The sequence below is a fragment of the Alternaria novae-zelandiae genome (assembly GCF_023758075.1).
Source record: "Alternaria novae-zelandiae strain BMP 2774 chromosome Unknown scaffold_24, whole genome shotgun sequence".
NCBI classification, from domain to species: Eukaryota; Fungi; Ascomycota; class Dothideomycetes; order Pleosporales; family Pleosporaceae; genus Alternaria; species Alternaria novae-zelandiae.
Window position 1 is genome coordinate 140217 of NW_026056984.1, and position 20053 is coordinate 160269.

A 20053-nucleotide genomic window follows, 5' to 3' on the forward strand; every position below is an offset into this window, starting at 1 on the left:
CTTGGAGCACGGGGTCTCGATACCGGAACGGTTGCTTATCCTTAGGTGATACATACCGCGAATGGCATGCTCTGCAGGAATGGCAATGGTAAGCATAGGGAGCTTTTGCGGCGTTCATAGTGGATGCTAGCTGCAGCATCGTAGACAGAAATCATGTCCTAAACAATCAGTCGCCCACACAGGGCCTCGCGGTTAGCCTCGTGATGGTGAAAAGCGCTTCGAAAGTAACGCCAAAGATCAATGTCGACTGCAAGCATTTGAAAGCTTATGAGAAGCCTGGACTCGCACTTCGTCTCAACGCTTCGATGCGAACACCGGAAGCGGCCTAGGCGTTGAAGCAGACGTTGCACCAGTCCCAGGGCGACTCTGCCGAAGAGAGGATTGGGAGTCATACCAATTGACATCTGACAGCTGTAGCTTCCTTGCACGCTGATTGCTGCGATTCGCACCAGCTTTGTCGAGGCGCGGCTGCGCATACGGATTCGGAGTCTTGTCCAGACCTTGAGGGGAGTCAATACGTGTTCTGTTGGTATTAGGTTGAAGGGTGTAATGAAAAGGCGCATCACCAGTCGTGTCGTCAGCATCGTCGCGAGCTTCGTTGTAGTTCAAGACGAGGCTCTTGATTCGCTGTCGTTCTTCCGTGTCTGCTTGCTGTTTGTTACGCATGGCGACAGCAAATGTCGAATCTGAGGGGAGGTCAATAGATCGAGTCTGCGTTCTGTTGCCACGCTTGCTGAGCAGGGAGAATTTCATCGTCTGCGAAGGAACAGGAGCCTCCGGAATGGGCACTTCGTTTCCGACGTCTTCAGCATTAACCGGAGCCTCTCGAGCACGGCGCATGGGTAGCGGTACGTCGAACACAGGCTTTCGGTCATGCTTACGCGATTCTGCACTCTCCGACATGAGCTTAGCAAGCTCGCGATCGAACTCAGCATCGGCTTCTGGGTCGCGTTCGTCTTCTTGCCGTGTTACCACAATCTGTTCTTCCTCTTCATCCGACGAGGTCTGCTTCACAGGCTCATCATCCTCGGAGTCATCGTCTTCTTCGCCAGATGACTTGTCTCCTTCTCCATCAGGTAAGACGACGTCCTCGTCTTCGGGGCCATCCATCTCGTCGTCTGATGCAGAGAGGTCGTCTTCGTCGGGCTCAACAGGCTTGTCGGCTGATGATGTTTGGTAGTTCTGTTTGACGGCCTCTGCAAAGGCACGTGAAGCTTCCTCTGGGTTGGTGATGATCTTCCACTGCGGTCTGACGAGATTGAATGCGTCTTGCACGATGAACTCCACGTCCATCGGCAGTGCTTCCTTGATGCAGACATAATACTGCAGATACGTGAGGAAGAAGTCAAGCTTCTTCTTCGCTGCACCCTTGTCGTAGTACATGCCGCAGGTTTCGAGTAGGTTGCAGACGAGACGAATGCGGAAGTAGTCGTCCGGCTGATCCAGCGGATTGTATCCCCCAGGTCGTGCATAGCCGCCCTCCCACCCGTAGTTCAGGAGCTTGTATAGAGTGTCGAAAACAAGAGGCGAGTCAACCAATCGGTAGATGTAAAGTTCACCGAGATACTTGACTTCAGAGATCCGGCGTTGGTTGAACTTGAAATCGTTCAACTCTAGCCCGAATGTGATGGACTCGAGCAGGTCGTCAATGACGGAGATGGCGAAGTCTTGGTGAAATCGGTGGATTGTTCCGAGCATGACGGCTAGCAAGTGGATGTTGCTGTACTTGATCTTCCCTGGCTTTGCAAAGACCTTGTGGAGAAGATTGACTACTTCCTCTTCCTCCCAGTGCATCTTGCGTACCTGCTTGATGGTTTTGTCTAGCGTGCGACGAGTCAGGTCCTGGTACATGATCTTGCGTAGGAAGAGCTCAATTGGCGTCCGCTCTTTCTGTTCGATTGCAGCGCGTTCTGGTGGGTTCACATAGTAAACAGCGTTCTCGATCAACATGCGCTCTTGTTGGCCAATGACCTGAGCGCCCTTCTTTCGCTGAAGAGTTTCGAGGAAGGAATGCATACGAGGAGACGTCTCGGGATTGCGAAGCAGATAGCGTCCGCAGTTTTCCAAGAGGTTGCAGATAATCTCAATGTTCATCCGTGAGAAGTCGTCTAAACTGACTTTGAGGCAGTGGAAGATGACGTGCTCAGGGACGACACCGAACTTGGTCAACTCTGCAAGGTAGCGTACGTTCTGCGTTCGCACCTGTCCGAGGAAGTCTTTGGACTTTCGACGCTGCAAGCTTCTGAACTCTTCATCGAGGTAGGATACCAGTCCCTGGGCCACATCCGGCATGTACTTGCCGAGGGTTGCGATGAGTCTAGAGTACAGGGGAAGCAGATCGGATCGGCCCTTGGGAATCTCCTGCACAGCCTTGATCAAACGGTTGCGCGAGGCCTTGGAGTTCAGGAAGCAAAAGTCCATGGCAGTCTGATCGACGGCGTCCTTGGTTGCGAGTTCCGGCAGGCGCGCCAATAGGGCATCGACCTGTGCTCCGACGGACTTGTTCGCGATAGCAGTCGATTGGTCGTCTCCATCAGTCGGTTTTGCGTCATTGGCAGTCTCTGCTGTTTCCTTTTCGATGGGTTCGGCCTTGGCCTCGATTTTCTTCCCCACCTGGTCATCGCCATCTGCCTTCTTCTTCTTGACTTCCTCTAGCAGAATACCCGGAACGCGGTCCTTCAGGTCGATCAAGTTCTCGTAGAAACGGCGCTCATCCTCGTCTTCCCAGATGCCAGCGCCGTCGCTTTGGCCGCGCAGATATTCGCCCGCCTTGATCAGGCCAATAGCACCATCACCTGTGTTTGCGGAGCTGTCTTTCTCTTTCAAGTCTGGCATTTCCACGCCCAACGCGTCGGCCAGCACCTGTGCATTTGTCACCAAGCGCTCTTGGGACTTCATCTGCTTCTCGTAGTTGTTCTGACGGTCCTCGAAGACCTCACCCGACTTGACGTATGCTTCGGCATTCTTCCGGCCCTGACTGAGGATGTGTTTCTGGTCGCGGAGGAGGTGCGTCTTGACGTCTTCGAAGTAGCGGGTGAGGATGTTCCTGAACCGCTGTTGCAAGTCGGGGGAGATGATGGGCGGGTCGTGGTCCTCGTCTTCTGCGCCAGAAGTCTCTCCATTCTTTTCAGCTGTTGTAGTGCCGTCCTCATTGACTGTTTTACGACCCTCTGCCGAAGAAGGCTTGGACCCCAGTATATCCCAGGCGAAGGCCTTGACGAAGATGACGACGAGGGGCAGGTTGACATGTTCGCGGTCGTGACCCAGCATGTCCTTCAGCACCTCGAGAGGAAAGGGCTCGGCGTCGGCGCTCTCCGCGCGGGACTTTGCCTTTGCGGCGCCCTCGACGAGCTTGCCATTGTCCTTGGTCTTGCTCGCCTCTTCAGGTCGAGCTACGTCATCCAGGCTGCGCAGAACACCCACAAGCCAAAGTTCGGTAGCGACTCGCAGCAGTACGCGCTGACGTGCCAGGCGCTCCTTCTCTTCGCGCTCGCGCACCTCGGGGGCCAGCGTCTTGAGGTGTGACTTGTCCGGCGTCGCTAAGCCCCTCCCAATGTACCAGGCAATATATCCCGTGAACTCGGTCGGGCCGAAGCGTTGATGTAGAGCGCTGACAATTTCCACACCGGCAGCAATCTCGCCGGGCGTCTTGAGCCTGCACAGGCCCTCGTAGCAGGCTGAGATAATCTCGGAAAGGTATTTGTGGAGAGATAGGGCGCGGATTTCCTGGAGGAACTGCGCTTGGGCGGCGGCGTTTACGGCGGTTCGCAGGCGCTTGATAAAGGCCGTGTTCTTTTTCATAGACGAGTCGAGGGAGCCTTGCACGGCGAAGACGTCTGGACATATCGTCAGCACGCGGGCTGCAGGTGCAACTATTCTAAGACCAAGTACCTTGTTCGCCATCCCAGGCGCGGAGGTTCAGTTCGCGCAATTCGCCTGTACATAATTAGTACGACTCTGTCAACTACATGGCGAGCACGTACGCTTCCGAGGCCTGTCCATGGTGGAGGAGGCGATTGCCGCAGTGGTGGAGGGGCGGCGGTAGATAGCACGGATCGGTTATACGCGCACATGGAAGGTGGGAAATATATCAGGCGCGGGCGCGGCTTGCATTGGTTCGGGCTCGGTGACAAGCTCGGGTGAGAGCGAGGCTGTTTGCGACTGTAGCAATGTCGCGATCGCGGGGCCTTGGGTCGACGTTGCGGGTGAATTTGTGAGCGGTACCTGCAGCGAGTTCGCTCACGTATCCAGGTATCCGTGCGTCACCAAATGTCCCGCGGTTCACATGAGAGAGCCATGACTAAGCAGTCCTGGGTACTCAATCCAGGGTGCTGAGAATGAACACCACTACCTAATTCATACGCGAGCGATGACTGGAATGAATATCCAATACTACATCAAACTGGAACAGTCACAATACATCTTTTCAAAATGCGCTTGAAACAGCTCGACGATGGAGATCAGTCATCACTCAGCGTTCAAGCGAGCAGACTTCCTAATGTAGTCAGGTCCAACACTAAGTACGGCAGGAATGACTCTCATGCACATTATCGAATCCCATATCACATTCAATGTCACACACACTTAGGCCTTAGGCGAAGACGTCCCATTCAGACCTTTACCCGACGTTCAGCCCTGTGGCGCATTTGCAGTGCGGGACTGGAAGCTGGGAGCGAAAACGGTTACCTAGCCTCAAACTCTAACAATTCACCCCTGAGGGCCGCCACATGGCGCATTCTTCCACCCTTGACTGGCTGTGATATAGACTAGAGAGTCGAATATTGTAGAGTTCAGAGTGTAGCTCAGGGGTCCATGACCAAATTCGTAGAGACCATATGCCGCGGCGCTATTGCGGTTGACGGCAAGCGCACTCATCTCAACAGCAGCGATTCATGAGTGACACGGACGTGTAAGATGTATACTATACGAGGGCGAGATCCTGGCCATTCCAGAAGGAAGGCCGAACACGCTGCACGTTGGAGTCGGTGTAAACAAGTCAACAATGCTGTGCATGCAGGTTGAGTGCACTGGCGATCCGTCACCGTTGGGCCGGCAGCAAACAAGATTGATGAGCATCGTAGCGAGTGCGATCAGCGCCTTGTCATCGCTCGGGGCAGGAAAAGCAGGATCCGAAACTACGGGTCGCCGGTGCGCGCGACTTTATCGATTGCGAGCCGCCCTCAGCCTCTGCCAATGTGGGTAGGCGAGATCTATTCGGGAATCAGGGCAAAGACAGGTCCCCGTGCTGCAACGTCGATGTTGCTATATGCGTTATGACGAGCGGGCGGTCCACCACGCTGTGGAACATGGAAAAATTCATCATTACCGGTACGAGCGGAAGCGGCACAGGTTTCCTCCTGTCAAGTCTCCATGCATGTTGGGGCCGCCGTCGCCGTTTCGTGCTTTTTGCAGCGGGTCGGCCTGGCATATCCACAGCCCTCGTATTTTTCATCAGGTATTTCCCTAGCGCTCGCGACTCAACGAGATGCGGGAGGAGAGGGTGCAGCGACTCGGCGTAGCGTCGGATAGGGCATGGGAATAGGGATACGGCGACATGGCTTTCTTTTACGACAGCTACCAGCCATAGCACAGTGTGACAGACAGCCTCTACCGCGAGGCTCTGGGGCCGCCGCTGGGGATTACGAGACGGCATGAGGCGCGTGGTGCCATAATTGGTCGGACATGGCTTTAGAACAGCGAGCGATGCCGACCCCTGAACGCCCGGAATCCACGCGAAGCTGGAGGATCTCTTGGCAATAGAAGGCGACCAGCAGCGGTGCATTACAGGCGAATTTCCAAGAGCGACGATGCCACCTCATGCGACGATGGTCACGTCCGGCGGAACGAGGTAGAAGCTACCATGACTACAAAATTACTACACCACTGCATGCCCAGCGTGCAGACCACGGCTCTCGAGGGCCCCAAACACACGGCCCCAAACAGGTAGGATGTGCCTCTGTGTGTGATGAGGATGCGAAACAGAGAGGAACACTTTGCCTGCAAGCTTCAGACAGCTAACGGTAGACGGCGCATGGGGGCGCCCAAAATAACTGCGAGGCTGCAGGCATAGGGCCGCCGGCGCGTGGTTTGGCACGGGTCGGGGCCACTGAGACCAGGCGTAGGCCTGCACGCAACTCGTTTTCGAGCTCCAAGCGCGGGCAGCTTGCCAAATCTAGTTGGAGTGCCCCTGTGACGATCGTGCATCTCGACTGCTGCCCAGAGGATCCAGCACTCTTCGGGTGAAGGCCATGTGGACCGAGCGCGCCCGCTTTTCGTGCTTGTAAACCAGCTCGATCCCCTCGTAGAGACTTCCTTCCTCCTCAAGGCGCTCCTCCCATACCACTCCGGACTGCCCTTGCGAGCGGTATCTTGTTAATGACCTTGGTCTAAGCCCTTCTTGTCCTTCCCACCCTTACACTCGTTTATTGGGCCGCGAAGACTTACCATCCGCTTACACCACTACAACTACTACCGCCAAACACCAATACCTGTATCCTAGTAGTTTTCTCAGCTCTGCGACAGTTTTGGATCAGCAATTCGCCTCTACGTCAATTATCTAGCCCCGTGCCACTGTTGGGTTACGAGCCTTTGTTACTCAGGGCCCCTCCCATACCTCAGCGACGGGCCGTGCTTCTCCAACTCACCGCGTCTGCGTCACCCATTTGGTCGCCTTACATATAGGGTCGACGGCTGTCCCAAACCAAGACAGCATCGCTCGCTATCCGCTTAACGACAACGACGAATATACATACTTAATACTCCGCCATGGTTTGGCAAGACATGATGGGCCTCGCCGCCCGCGCGGTCTTTGCCCGCGAAATCGACCACTCGACCCCAGACATTGACGACCCTTGGCCAGCTAAGGATGTGAGTACAGCGATTGCCGAATGGGGCTACAGAAACTGACTGCAGTAGATTGCCTACGTTGCCATCATCGGTGGTCTCATGTTGGCTGCCCTGCTTGAGTGGTTCCTCTGGGTCGCTGCTTTCCTGTACTGCATTGTCAAGGTCTTCCAGAAGGCCGAGACGATCAGTGTCCGCATTCTGTCCATCTTCTTCGGTATCCTCTTCTTCGCTCTCCGGTAAGCATTTGAACTCCGCTCCATCACGCGAATCGAGTCTGACAGAAACAGTGCCATCTTCTTGCCTATCATGGTTGTTACCCTCCCCCTCCCGTCGCAAGTTACCAAGTACTTCCCCCAGGAAATGGTTGGCTTCCTCCAGTGGTTCGCCTTCTGGTCGTTTGCCGGTCTCTTGACCGTCCCGTGGTTGTTCTGTGTCTACCAGCTCGTCACCCACTCCGTTGGTCGCAGCCGCAGGATTAAATCCGTCCTCGACGAGGCATCCGCCCCCAAGGTCGTCATCATCATGCCCTGCTACAAGGAGATTCCCGAGATTCTTCTCCGAACTTGCGACTCCCTGGTCGACTGCGAATACCCGCCCTCTTGCCTGCACATCTTCCTCTCCTTTGACGGAGACCAGGAAGACGAGCTCTACTTGAACACCATCGAGAAACTCGGTGTCCCGCTCACGCTCGACACCTACCCCAAGTCCATCGATGTCATCTACCGTAGCTGCCGCATTACCATCTCCCGCTTCCCCCACGGTGGTAAGCGTCACTGCCAGAAGAGGACCTTTAAGCTCATCGACAAGATCTACTCCGAGTACCTCAAGCGCAACGACAACCTCTTCGTCCTCTTCATCGACTCCGACTGCATTCTCGACAAGACCTGCATTCAGAACTTCATGTACGAGATGGAACTCAAGCCCGGCAGCAAGAAGAACATGTTGGCCCAGACTGGTGTCATTACCTCGACAACCGAGAAGAACTCGCTCATCACCCTTCTTCAGGACATGGAATACGTTCACGGTCAACTCTTCGAGCGTTCAGTCGAGTCTGGCTGCGGTGCCGTCACTTGCTTGCCCGGTGCCCTTACTATGCTTCGATTCTCCGCTTTCCGCAGGATGGCCAAGTACTACTTCGCTGACAAGGCCGAGCAATGCGACGACCTCTTCGACTACGGCAAGTGCCATCTTGGTGAGGACCGTTGGCTCACTCACTTGTTCATGATTGGCGCCAAGGAACGTTACCAGATCCAGATGAACACCGGAGCATTCTGCAAGACCGAAGCTGTGCAAACCTACCAATCTCTGCTCAAGCAACGTCGCCGCTGGTTCTTGGGTTTTATCACCAACGAAGTTTGCATGTTGACTGATATCCGTCTCTGGAAGCGCTACCCGATCCTCCTCATCGTCCGCTTCATGCAGAACACCATCCGAACCACCGCCCTGCTCTTCTTCATCCTGTGTATCTCTTTGATCACTACCTCGCAAAAGGTTGCCAACCTTCCCGTTGGTTTCATCGCCATCTCTCTGGGGCTTAACTGGCTTCTCATGCTGTACTTTGGCGCCAAGCTCGGTCGCTACAAGATCATGCTGTACCCCCTCATGTTCATCGTCAACCCCTTCTTCAACTGGGTCTACATGGTCTACGGTATCTTCACTGCCGGTCAGCGTACATGGGGTGGACCTCGTGCCGATGCTGGTAGCGCCGACACCAAGACCACTCCCCAGGAGGCTATCGAGGCCGCCGAGGCTACTGGTGACGATCTGAACGTTGTTCCTGAGACCTTCAAGGCTGCCGCCGAGGCGCAGAAGCACCGCCCAGCCGCTATCCCCCTTCAGCCTGGCGACAACATCGACGGACGCTTCGCCGCCGCAGAACGCCTGCCCAACGGATGGTACCAACAAGGCAACGACTCTGGTCTCACGCTTCCCAACACAATGCCCCGCAACCCCAACGTCCCTCACGTGCCTCTCCACCCCCGTTCTTCCATGGACTCCTTCGCTTCGCAAGAGACCTCCGCCGCCAACTCCATCTACATGCCCCGTCGCGTCGAGAGTTTCATGGACCCCGAGGATGCGCGTATCTACCACAAGACTCAGCAAACACAAAAGCCTGCCGGAGGAGCCTTCTACGAAGAGCCACGAGGAGGACCCTACGAGGTCGGCCAGGGTGCCAGCAAGGGCATGTACAGCGAATCTGTTGACTCCATCGACGACGACTCGGTATACCAGTCCAAGGGCCCGCAACGACCTGCTCAGATGCGTACCAACAGCGACCTTGCCCACGCCCCAGCCCGCACATCGCCGCTGTCCAACGAGCAGAAGGGTCATGGTCTCGAGTCGCCCAAGCCGTCCTACAGCAGGACCAACAGCTCAGACCAGCGCCAGGGACGCAGTCCTCTTGCTCAGCAATACGTTCACACCGCACCTGGTGAGGATTACGAGCTACAGGCCCCACAGCAAAGCAGCCTGATGCGTGATGTATCACCTGCGCCGCTAGGCCAACCCACGATGCCCGCGTCCAACCACGGACGCAGCGACTCAAGCGACTCCAAGAAGCGGAAGCGCCTCAGCAAGCAGCCCCGCAAGTAAACGCCTCTTTCCGCATGATCTAGCATCTTGATCTTTCTTCCATCTTCCGCCTAGAAGGCTGCATCACATCAACGACATACCAGCATTAACCTTTTCTTTTATCATCAAACTCTTGTGTGCGCATTGGATGTCCCCGGCGTTTTCAGCGAGCACCGCAACAACACCGCGAGTGAACTCTTTTTTCTCTCTCGCAAAAAACTCATTTCCTTATTTGTACATATATTACATCATTACATGACGGCGGGGTGTGTGTGTGGCTTTTGGATATAAAAACTACGGGATCATGACTTGGTTCGCTTGGGGTATATATGTTGTAGGAGCTATGTGATGGATCATACAAACATCACACCTTTTTCTTGCTTAATGTCTAGAAGTAACGTCGCTGTCTGGGACGTTGAATGAAATGGTCTTTACTGCCACAACTTGATATTACTTGCAATGTGATGTTATTATCAATTTGCAATAGAAGGTTTCGGGTTGATATTGGCTTACACATCTGACTGTCTAGTGATAAACCAAATGTATTGCTGATATCGCGTACAAGGTCGGGATAACCCATGCGTTACTAGTCAAAAGCATACCAGTAATTGATCAATCTTCCTACATCATCTCCATGTCATACATGGCTAATGACATCTCACAACCACACTTCCCCACCCCTCCCCTCTACCGATACAACAACCCCTCCACCTCCTCTGCAACCGCCAAACTACTAGTCAACCCAGGACTCTCCATGGCCAACAAATTCACAAACCCCTCATACCCCTCCTCCTTCTGAATGACAAAATCCTGGAAGTCCTTCCCTGAAGTCGCCGCCAACTTCCCCAACTTGGGTCGTATACCCACGTAATCCGGTTGAATAGCGTTTCTATCCACGTCGGGAAGATACGTCTGGATATCGTCGATAGCTTGCTTCATGTTTCTGGTGTTGGGGGAGTAGTCAGTGGGGGAATCAGTCCACTCGACATCTGGTCCGAAACGGATTCGCCCCGCCATGTCGAGCGTGAGATGTGTGCCTAGGCCGCCGTGGCCTGGTACGGGAGCTGGGTAGACGAGCGTGGAGGGTTTAGGCCGCGAGACAGCGTAGCTGAAATAAGAGCCTTTTGCGTAGAAAGCTTTTCTGTGTCGTTCTTTCGGCAAAATCATATTCTGGATATCGACGGCGAAGAGGCCCGCGGAGTTTACCAACGTGTCAGCTGTTATACTGCTTTCCTCGCCGTCTGCTCCCGTCGTTGTGATTTCCCAGCCCGAGCGCCCGGAATCGAGGGGGCTGATGTGTGTAACTGTGGATTTGAAGGCGCAGATGCCGCCGCCGTTTTCGAAGGAGCCTTGCAGGTATTGCATCAAGCTGTGCGAATCTACGATGCCGGTGCTGGGGCTTTCCAAGACGCCGGCTTCAGCCCGCACATCTGGTTCGCGGCGGTGGGCTTCTTGTTTGCTGAGGAAATGGATGGGCACGTTTATGCTTTTGGCGAAGTCGTGGACTTTTTGGAGGGCGTCCATTTGTGCGGCGTCTTGGGCGACGATCCATTTTCCGGTGTTGCGGTGGGGGATGTCGTGCTGTTTACATAGCGAGTATAGCATGTCTTTTCCTCGGAGGCAGAGTTTGGTTTTCAGAGATGTGGGTCCGTAGTAAAGGCCTGCGTGTATGACTTCGCTGTTCCGTGAACTTGTTTCTGTGCCGACGTGGCCGTGCTTTTCTATTAGGACCGTGGAGGCCGAGTCGCGCTGTTGGAGTTTGCGGGCTATGGCTAGGCCGATTACTCCGCCGCCTATGACGGCGTGCGTGAAGTCGGCTTGTCTTGGTATACTTGAGGAGAAATGTCTTGGGTTTGATGTGATTGATTTGAATTGCGGAGTTGTTCGAGAGAGGATGCGCAATGAGGCCATGATGGAAATTGGAGAATCAACGTCTAAAATCAGCGCAACGTGCTACAGAACAGACATGGACGAGTAAACAAGACGGGGCAGAACCTGATCGCAGCGGAAGATAGACTCGGGTTTAACGACAGTCTTGACGAGTGATGCTTATCGGTGGCTTGGATCCATTTTGGATGACGTTACGTGAAATGCCGTGCCTGACGCTAGACAGAGTGGGGTCTCCCATTATTACTTGAACTGGCATCATAAGGCATAGCGAATTTCATACAGCATCTCAAACTATAAACTAAGTTACTTGACTCAAAAAGTACAATTCCTTGTGCGGTCGTGGTTTCTTCTCCAACAGACATCTCGTGGTACCTCTTTTCCTCCACATAGATAACGTCATCGGCACCCCAACCTCCAAACCCCCGACATCGCAACCAGGCCAATGTTCACAACCCTCACTCGACGAACAATATCACGTCCCCCAACCACCCTCATCCCCAAAAGAGCATTCCACAGCACCCCTTCCAACCACGCCTCACCGCTCGTCGACCGCGTAAACGCCGTCACAATGGCCTCCCCAACCGGCACCCCCAAAGTAACCTCCCTAGTCGACCTCCCCTCCTCCGACGCCAAATGGGTAAAGTTACAAAAAGCCACCTACATCGACGCCAAAGGCAAAGAACGCATCTGGGAGATCGCCTCGAGGAAAACAACCGGCACCGCCGGCGTCGACGCCGTCGCAATGGGCAACATAATCTACCACCCCACCAAGCCCCCCTCCACAATCGTCGTAATCCAATTCCGCCCCCCAGTCAGCGGCTTCACAGTAGAATGGCCCGCCGGTCTAATCGACGCCTCCGAAACCCCGGAGGAAGCCGCCGTACGCGAACTCTACGAGGAAACAGGCTACAAAGGAAAAGTCATCTCCACTTCACCCGCTGTAGCAGCGGATCCGGGGATGACGTCTGCGAATCTGTGTTTGTGCATGGTGGAGATTCATTTGAATGAGGGGGATCCGGAGCCGGAACAGCATCTTGATGAGGGGGAGGATATTCAGAGGGTGAATATACCGATTAGCGAGTTGTATGATAGGTTGGAGGAGTTTGCGAAGGAGGGGTATGTTATTGCGGCTAAGTTGTATCATTGGGCGGCGGGCGCGCAGTATGCGATTGATCATCCCGAGTTGTTTGCGAAGGCGCACAAGAAGGAGGAGTGAGATGGCACGTGGGGAGAGGGGAGGATGGGTATCGACTTTCATGTAGTTGATGTCAGAGGATTGTGTAGATGGTTGCGTGGCCCTTTTGTAAAAGTCAACATCATGGCATAACTGGTCTGTTGCATCTTGCGGAATAAGATAGTGCCGCATCATGTTGGCTCTCTACAGTATTTAAAGAGCCTCAACATCTTGTTCCAAAATCTCATTGCTGATTACCCAGCTCTAACAATACCCACAATATCTATATACACCCTCACCCTCCCCCTCTCTTCAACCCCTCTACCCCGCCTTCTCATCATCAATCTGCCTCCTCAAATCCTCCAACACCCCCTTCCTACTCTCCAAATGCCCCTGCAACCCCTCAACCTGTTCCCTCACCGTCTCAATCTCCTCTCTAATCCCGCCCAACCCCTTAACCGCACCCCCCTCATCATTATCCAACTCCTTGAGCACATTCCTCTTATAATCAAGCAGAAGCTCCAATTCGCGCTTCACAAGCGCCGGCTTACTATCCTTACTCCTTCCATGCCGCCGATTCTCCGCTTCCTTCTCCACATCCGCAATCTTCTGTTCCAGCTCGCGCAGCTGCTTTTTCAAGCGCACTTCCTCCCAGTCTTCTGTTGTGCGGCCCCCGAAATCAGTGCCTTTGCCGCCGCGCGCGCCGTAGTTGGCTGCGCGGTCGCCGACGCCCAGGCGCGTGAGGTATGCGTCGCCGAATTTGGCTTTCCGACCTGTAGCGGTGTTTTCGTCGCGTGTCGCGGCCCAGCGCGAGTTTGCGTTTGATTCAATGTCGTAGTCTATGTGCGCTTTTTCGAAACTGGCGCGCAGGCTTGGGGGTACGCTGCGGGGGACGCGGAAGCCTTCGCTGCGTTGGTTGAGGATGTGGAGGAAGGCGAGGGCGGCGTCTTTGCCGACGCTTTCTCGCGCTTTGGGGTTGACGAGGTTCCAGGCGAAGCGCACGTCTGAGTCGGGCACGTTGTCTAGGCTGTCGAAGAGGCCCGAGAGGCTGTCGAAGGTTATGTTGCCGTGGCCGTCGCGGTTGGCTGTGTAGATTTCTTCGTATTTCGCTTTGTCTGACGGCGACATGTACCAGTCGAAGCCGTCGCGCAGACCGGGCGTGTCGTCATCGTCTTCGACGGTTTCGTAGGCGGGTTGCGAGCCGGAGAGGGCGCGGCCGGCTTGGACGAGGTGGGCTTTCGATTCGGGGACGAGCCAGTCGGGCAGCGCTTTTGGTACATCCATGGATATCTATGGCATGCTGGTCAATCCTATATCTCCTTCATCGCCCATGCAGACAGACATACCCCGTTGATCAGGTCAAAGATCAGGCGCATGGCGACACAGAACTCCTCAAAGTCGAGCTTGCCGTCATTGTCCACGTCGGCCAGATCCCACACTCTCTCCAGCTGGTCATCGCGCAAATGTGAGTTCTTGAGCACAGGTGCGGCTTGCGCGCCGTCTAGGTGGGTGCCGCCGCCGCTGAGCGAGCTGAATATCTCCCAGTACTTTTCGATTTCGTCTTGCTCGATGCGGTTCGGCGCCATATTTGCGGTCGGAATTGGCTCGAGTCTATGGGTTCGGAGAGGCCAAGAAGGGGACAGTTGGGTACTTCGTGTGAGATTCGGGGGTGCTGGTTGGGGAATGTCGGGATGGCGGAGCTCTGGCCGCGCCTACTGGGCTGGGGTACGTAGCTACCTAACGCTAGCCGTGCATCCACCGCCTGCGACTCCCATGCCTCACATGAATGCATTGTTCGCTGAGCTCCATGTTAATAACCATATTCGTTTGACACCACTGCAGAGGCAAAAGAACAAGCTTTAAGTTATGATCTTCAATTCCACTAGATATATGCAACAACTCCGTATTACCACCACTTCAAAAGAGCGATGTAAGTACAACCCAGATTCCCAGACACCCGAGTTTTCCCATTTAATCGTGCGCCAGATGCAAAAAGATACATGTTTTCTTCCAAAGGAAAGACGAAAATGGCGTTACTGCCGTGCAGACATGTACAAACAACACCGCTAAATGCAATCAATTCTCAATCTTCTCCTCCTTCTTACATCATGTTGGCAAGCTCGTGGTCAATGGCTTGCGTGAGGAAGATCTTCCTCTCGCCAGTGAGCTGCATTTGTAGTCTTTGCTCAGCAAGTGCGATGATTTGCTTGCGCGTGACCTTGTCGAGGTCGGCGTCCTTGAGGCAGGCTTGAACCGTCTCGATGATTTGGCCATCCGTCGGGCCGTTCATCATGCTCTGGAAGTTGGTTGTGCTACCAGGCCGTGACATGCTGGCGCCATAGCTGAGAGGGCTGCGTCCACGGATCGGTGGTGTGGACGAGGCCATCAGGTTGTCTGAGCTCTGGAAGCCACCCATGCTCTGGCGTTGACCGTACGGTGAAGTGTTGTTGCCATTGTACATGTCGCTCATGTTGCTCATTGACATGACACGGCTTTGGTGTGGGTTGTCTTGGTACCGCGACATGTTCGAGTATGTCGATTGACGGGTTTGCATGCCTTGGTATGGCCCAGGCGATTGCGGTGGCATGTGCGAAATGTGCTGCATGTTGGACATGACGGTCGAGGCAGGCTTGACAGACGAGTAGACGGATTGCATGTCGTTCATCTCGTATGCTTCGTCTTCGTACGCATTGAAGCCACCCTTCTCAGTGGCCATGCCTGGGAGACCGCGACGACCGGGAAGCTCATTGCGCTCGGCGTACTCGTCCCAGCGCATCATAGGAATCGACTTGGGGTCAAAGCCCTCATCATCCGTGGTGAGAACCTGCTTCGTGCCTTGCTCGCCGATGACGACACGCGTGTTACCCCACGAGAAGTCGTCCATGTACCAGAAAGAATACATCGGAAGTGCAAGTGAGTAGATAGGGAAGGCCAGGAGGTAGATGATCATCCATCCCACATGCTGCCATTGTCGCTTGATGATGAAGATGAACGCCTGAAGACCGTACACTGCCGCCAACATGATGATGGAGAACATGGGGAATTGACCTTTGCCAGTCGAGACGGTGTAGACGAGGTATACCAGGTATGCGCAGATGGATGGCAGGACGAGAGTACCGAAGAGATCGATGAAGACGACGAATCGCATCGAGAAACAACAGAAACCACAGAGATCCTTCAGGAAGACGAGTTCGGCCAAGTTGTGGATGGTTGAGTTGATCCATCGACGTCTCTGGGAGAGCAGAATGCTCCACGTGTCGGGGGCGGCTGTGAGAGCGTACGCATCGGGAATGAACTTGTACGACATGGCGGGGAAATGCTTCGTCATCAGAGTCGTCAGGTAACGATCCTCACCGAGCGAGAGGAGATTCTTCTTGTGCAGAGTGTCAACAACACAGTCGGCGTAGTCCTTGATAATCTTGTCCGAGATGATGAGAGGCTTGCCCTTGTCGGCTGTGCGTAGGCGGTACATGGTGAAACTAGTACGAATTAGCACCATATAATGCAGGTAGGGTTGGGTACTTACCATCCGGGCAAACAGGTAACACTGCCGAACAAACTCTCAAAGGCCTTGGACAGATGATGTGAAATGTAGTACTCGTAGACCTGGATCATAGTCCACCATGACCTGTCTTCGTTTTCCAAGCTCGTCTCACCGCAGATACCGGCAATCTTCGAGTCGTGGGCACACGCTGCTACGAGACGGTTAAGAGCATCGGGCTTGACCATGGTGTCGGCGTCGATCATGAGCAAATACTCGTATAGTTCCGGGTCAACACCAATGATGTTGTTGACCTGGTGAAACATTTCCAGCTCCAAGGGGTTCATGGCCGAGCGGTGGTGGACGCGGTTGAGGAAGCTCATGAGCAGAATTTGGGAGTCACGCTTTCCTCGGTTACCTGGCTTGGACTTGTGCTGTTCCGACTCCTTACCCATCTTGACGACGACAAGGTATGGTACAACATTGCCTTCGAATTCGTACAGACCAGAATAGACCTTTCCGTAGTTGAGCTGCTGGCTTCCCTCGCCGACCGACCAGAACGGAAGGGCAGGAGGGTCGACCTTGGGGTCAACACCGAGGATGTCCAGTACAATCTTGGGCGTAGGACGATCGTTACCACCACCAACAATCATTCCGTCGCAAATGACACAGATGAGTTTTCGCTTGTTGTCGTATGAGAGGGCAGTCAAAGAGTCCAAACTCTTTCGGATCGAATCCTCACCCTCAGTATAGGCTGGCACCTGACAGATGACAAACTTATCCTGGTTTGCCGGGCGTTTACGAGAACCTAGTTGAAGCGCAGCCAAGAACTTGATGACAATGACCGAGCAGAGGATGATCGTGACAGCGAGTAGGATATAGTCGTTGACCTGGCACTTGGCTGTCTTACGGAAGTCGACTTCGCCAACGTAGAACAAATTGTCAAGACATTGCTTGTTGAATTGTTGCGCATTGTTGTTGAGGTTGTTGCTGAAGTCTTCCTTGAGGTTGGAACCGGCGTTGCTCTTTACCATGTCAATCAGCTTGGCATCGAGGAAGTTGTATTGGTCCTGGTCCCGCATGTAGTCGATCGTGGCGAAGTAGTCAGTCAAGTCGTAAACCCTGTTGTCAAGTCTGAACCACATGTGATTCAGATCTTCACCTTCATCTTTGATCGTCTTCTCTTCCCAGACGAGGGGTCCCTTTTTGAATTCCTTCATAGCGGGGAGAAAGACGTCAGGGTACCAGGTCTCGCTCTTCAGGGCGGCGCTGTCTGGCATGTTTGTCCTTGAGCCAGATCCGTGGACAGCGATTGCGTTGAGATTCTCAGCGGTGGATTGGTTGAGTGTGAGCTGCAACACCCGGTTTTGAGGCGTGTCTTTGATCAGATTGGGGCAAGCGATGTATAGCGGAGGAACGACGTATGGATCCATGTTGGCACCAGCCATTTCCATCATTCGATCCCGGGTAGCCTCGGTGTTAGAGTCACTGTGCTGCTTTTTCCAGAAGGAGGTTAAGTCGTATACGACACCACGATGGCTGACAAAGTAGTCGTCCTCGCCTTGATGCTGTGACACTTCTTTCTGGTTCCAGACCTTGTCCTTGTTTGGGCACAAGAGTTTACCGAAAGCGACAATGTAGAAGACGATGGCGGCGTTGAGCAACACGATGAGTAGGACCAGGACGAACTTCTCTCGCCATGCCATGCGGACATCAGGTCGCTTCATGCGCCCAATCCACTTGAGGAGCGGTGAAGGGATCCAGAAGGTGAGGGCCCAGACGAAGCCAACCCACATCCTACGAGTACCAGTGAGCGGGGTTTCCGTGACGACGGCGTTGCCACCAGACTCCATGTCGTAGTAACTAACACCTTTGTTCTCGTCGCCCTTGCCTCCTAGACCGTAATCGCCAGGTCCCGCTGTGGGGAGGGTGCGCGTGGTAGGGGCGATTGATTTTGCATCTGCTGCACCTGGCACGGCCAGACTGGTGGAACTCTGGAAAGGGTTCTGAGGGGCCGCAGACATTTCCGGAAGAGGCGGGAAGAATGCGCTTGCTGTAGGCGGGAGCGGGGTGGAGTATCCGTTATCCATGCCACCAGCTCCCATCATGCCACCCATCATGCTGGGAGAACCACCCATCTCATGCGTCTTCAGGTCGAGCTGCGACTCCGCCTCCCACCATGTGCCCTCCTTGACCCACACGCGTTCTTTGCCGACCATGACTTCGCCGTTACTCCAACCGCGCTGCAGGGTCCAGTTTTGGATGCCTTCTTGACCGTCCATGCAGCCCAACGGCGCGTATCGGTCGTAGAATTCATGGTGATCGAAATCGGCAGTGAAGTCGAGGTTGCGGTTACGACGGTTGGCCCACTCGGGCAGTCGCCACTCGCGAAGTTGTCGAGAGACTACGCCAGCCTGCCAGGTGGAATTGAGGTCCTGGTTCAGCGAGGTGGGGATGACATCGGTGGGGTGGATTGCCAGTTGGAACCACACTCTGCTACTGGCTACTGTCATGGGTAGGTCGAAACGGCCATATTTGCCCAGGACGATGCCGCTGCTGGGTACTGGGTTCAGGACCTTCTTCACAAAGTTGTCCTCATCGGGGATCTCAAGAGCGAGCTTTTCCAACACAGCCTCGCGCTTTTCTAAGTCAGCTTCCTTCTCGCGAAGAGCAGCCCCGTTGATGCCGAGGTCTGCTGCGCAGCTCTGCATGGCCTCGCGCATGCCCTCAAGGACAGAATTGCTGACAGGCGGCACCTGAACACCATCGTCGCGCATCTCGGCGTTGATGCCTTCGCTGTCGTCGAAGACAGTACGCAGCGCAATCGCTTTTCCGAGAGTACGGCTGGGGATTTCGACAACAGTAATGTTGACAATGTCTCCATCCTCTGATTCGTTGGGTGTCATCATGCCGCTGCCCTCACTGTCGTCCATGGCATAACCAGACTTGGCGCGCTGGATGTCCTCCTTGATTGCGTTGTTGGCGTGAGAGACGACAAAGTCGACGATGGCTTCGTAGATGCCACCAATGGCAACCTCGCGCTCATTTGAGCCGAGCTTCTGACGGAGAGTGTCTTCAGGCAGGTCCATGAGGTTCTCTACGTCTTCGCACACTGAAGCAAGAGATTCTTCGTCCATGAAGTAGTCGAGTGTGTTGCCGAGCTTCAACAGCCCAGTCAGACAACTGATAAGCCTGGTCAGCTTTTGGCCCTTGATGCCAATCGCCTTGAGGTTGGCGCGGAAGTCTTCGGCAGCGGCGGCATCGTCGGCATCGGGGAGGTAGCTGGGAGGATCGTATGTTCCGGATCTTCGGAGAAGGGCGTAGTGGTCGAGGGACTGAATGTCCAAGTACTCCCTCTCTTGCCGGGAAGCCGAGCTCGAGTTGAGGTAGTAAAAGACATCGAAAGCGCGTGTGCCACTCTTGCCAGGGACTTGGAGCAAGCCCTGCTGGACGTCCAGGCCGGAGGTGGACAACTTGATCTCAGCTCCGACGACACCGCCAGCAAGGTTGATGGTGAAGACGGCAGCCAAGGCCGAGTAGCGAGGGGTGGAGGGGTTCTCCGGAGTTACGCAGTGTGTAAAGGCCTTGAGGGCTTCGAGTGCGGTGTAGAAGTTGCCCGGGAGGGACAGAGGCAGGCTGGAGACGAAGGGCGAGAAAAGCGAGGGGCTCGAGTCGTGCAGCGAACTACGCGGGTCAGTGGATGATGGTGGACGCAGGGAAGTTGGATACATACGCAAGGACAATGCAGCCGTCCTCAGCTCTCCGGCGGGCATGTTCCCATGCCTTTCGCCCCAGCTCGAGGTCGACGGTGCCACCAATGCGGTCGTCGATGATGCTCTTGGCATTGACCCATGTGTTGACGACCAGACTGGTGCTGGCCTCGAGGTTGTACGAGCGGCCGTTCTTGTAGGCGGAATTGAGCGTGTTGAGCAGCGTCGTGGTGGATGTCTGCGAGGGCGAATTGCCTGGGCGCGATGCCGAGGCGGATGCCGTCGAGTAGACGGACATGCGGGAGTTGTTGACGAAACTCATGGTTGCGGGCTGAGGCGGGTCGCCCCTTCCGTGGATGCGAGTACCGTTACTATAGCGAG

General features: G+C 54.7%; 6 protein-coding genes across 6 annotated transcripts; 2 read left to right on the plus strand and 4 right to left on the minus strand.

The window, feature by feature from the left end:
* Positions 1-294: 294 nt before the first annotated feature.
* Positions 295-4002, minus strand: J4E88_009407 (uncharacterized protein; the record flags this gene model as incomplete). Its single annotated transcript, XM_049403009.1, has 3 exons — positions 295-3836; positions 3892-3936; positions 3984-4002. The coding sequence occupies 3 exons, from the start codon at positions 4000-4002 to the stop codon at positions 295-297; spliced, it is 3606 nt and encodes a 1201-aa protein (XP_049251137.1).
* Positions 4003-6765: 2763 nt separating this feature from the next.
* On the plus strand, positions 6766-9438 carry J4E88_009408 (uncharacterized protein; the record flags this gene model as incomplete). The annotated part of the gene is made up of 3 exons (XM_049403010.1): positions 6766-6867; positions 6916-7082; positions 7134-9438. 3 exons carry the CDS (start codon positions 6766-6768, stop codon positions 9436-9438), a joined length of 2574 nt encoding a protein of 857 aa, XP_049251138.1.
* Positions 9439-10104: 666 nt separating this feature from the next.
* On the minus strand, positions 10105-11328 carry J4E88_009409 (uncharacterized protein; the record flags this gene model as incomplete). The annotated part of the gene is made up of 1 exon (XM_049403011.1): positions 10105-11328. The coding sequence occupies one exon, from the start codon at positions 11326-11328 to the stop codon at positions 10105-10107; it is 1224 nt and encodes a 407-aa protein (XP_049251139.1).
* Positions 11329-11749: 421 nt separating this feature from the next.
* Positions 11750-12523, plus strand: J4E88_009410 (uncharacterized protein; the record flags this gene model as incomplete). Its single annotated transcript, XM_049403012.1, has 1 exon — positions 11750-12523. The coding sequence occupies one exon, from the start codon at positions 11750-11752 to the stop codon at positions 12521-12523; it is 774 nt and encodes a 257-aa protein (XP_049251140.1).
* Positions 12524-12802: 279 nt separating this feature from the next.
* Positions 12803-14067, minus strand: END3 (endocytosis defective- protein; the record flags this gene model as incomplete). Its single annotated transcript, XM_049403013.1, has 2 exons — positions 12803-13771; positions 13828-14067. 2 exons carry the CDS (start codon positions 14065-14067, stop codon positions 12803-12805), a joined length of 1209 nt encoding a protein of 402 aa, XP_049251141.1.
* Positions 14068-14582: 515 nt separating this feature from the next.
* Positions 14583-19994, minus strand: J4E88_009412 (uncharacterized protein; the record flags this gene model as incomplete). The annotated part of the gene is made up of 3 exons (XM_049403014.1): positions 14583-15960; positions 16008-19646; positions 19696-19994. 3 exons carry the CDS (start codon positions 19992-19994, stop codon positions 14583-14585), a joined length of 5316 nt encoding a protein of 1771 aa, XP_049251142.1.
* Between the last annotated feature and the right edge of the window lie 59 nt (positions 19995-20053).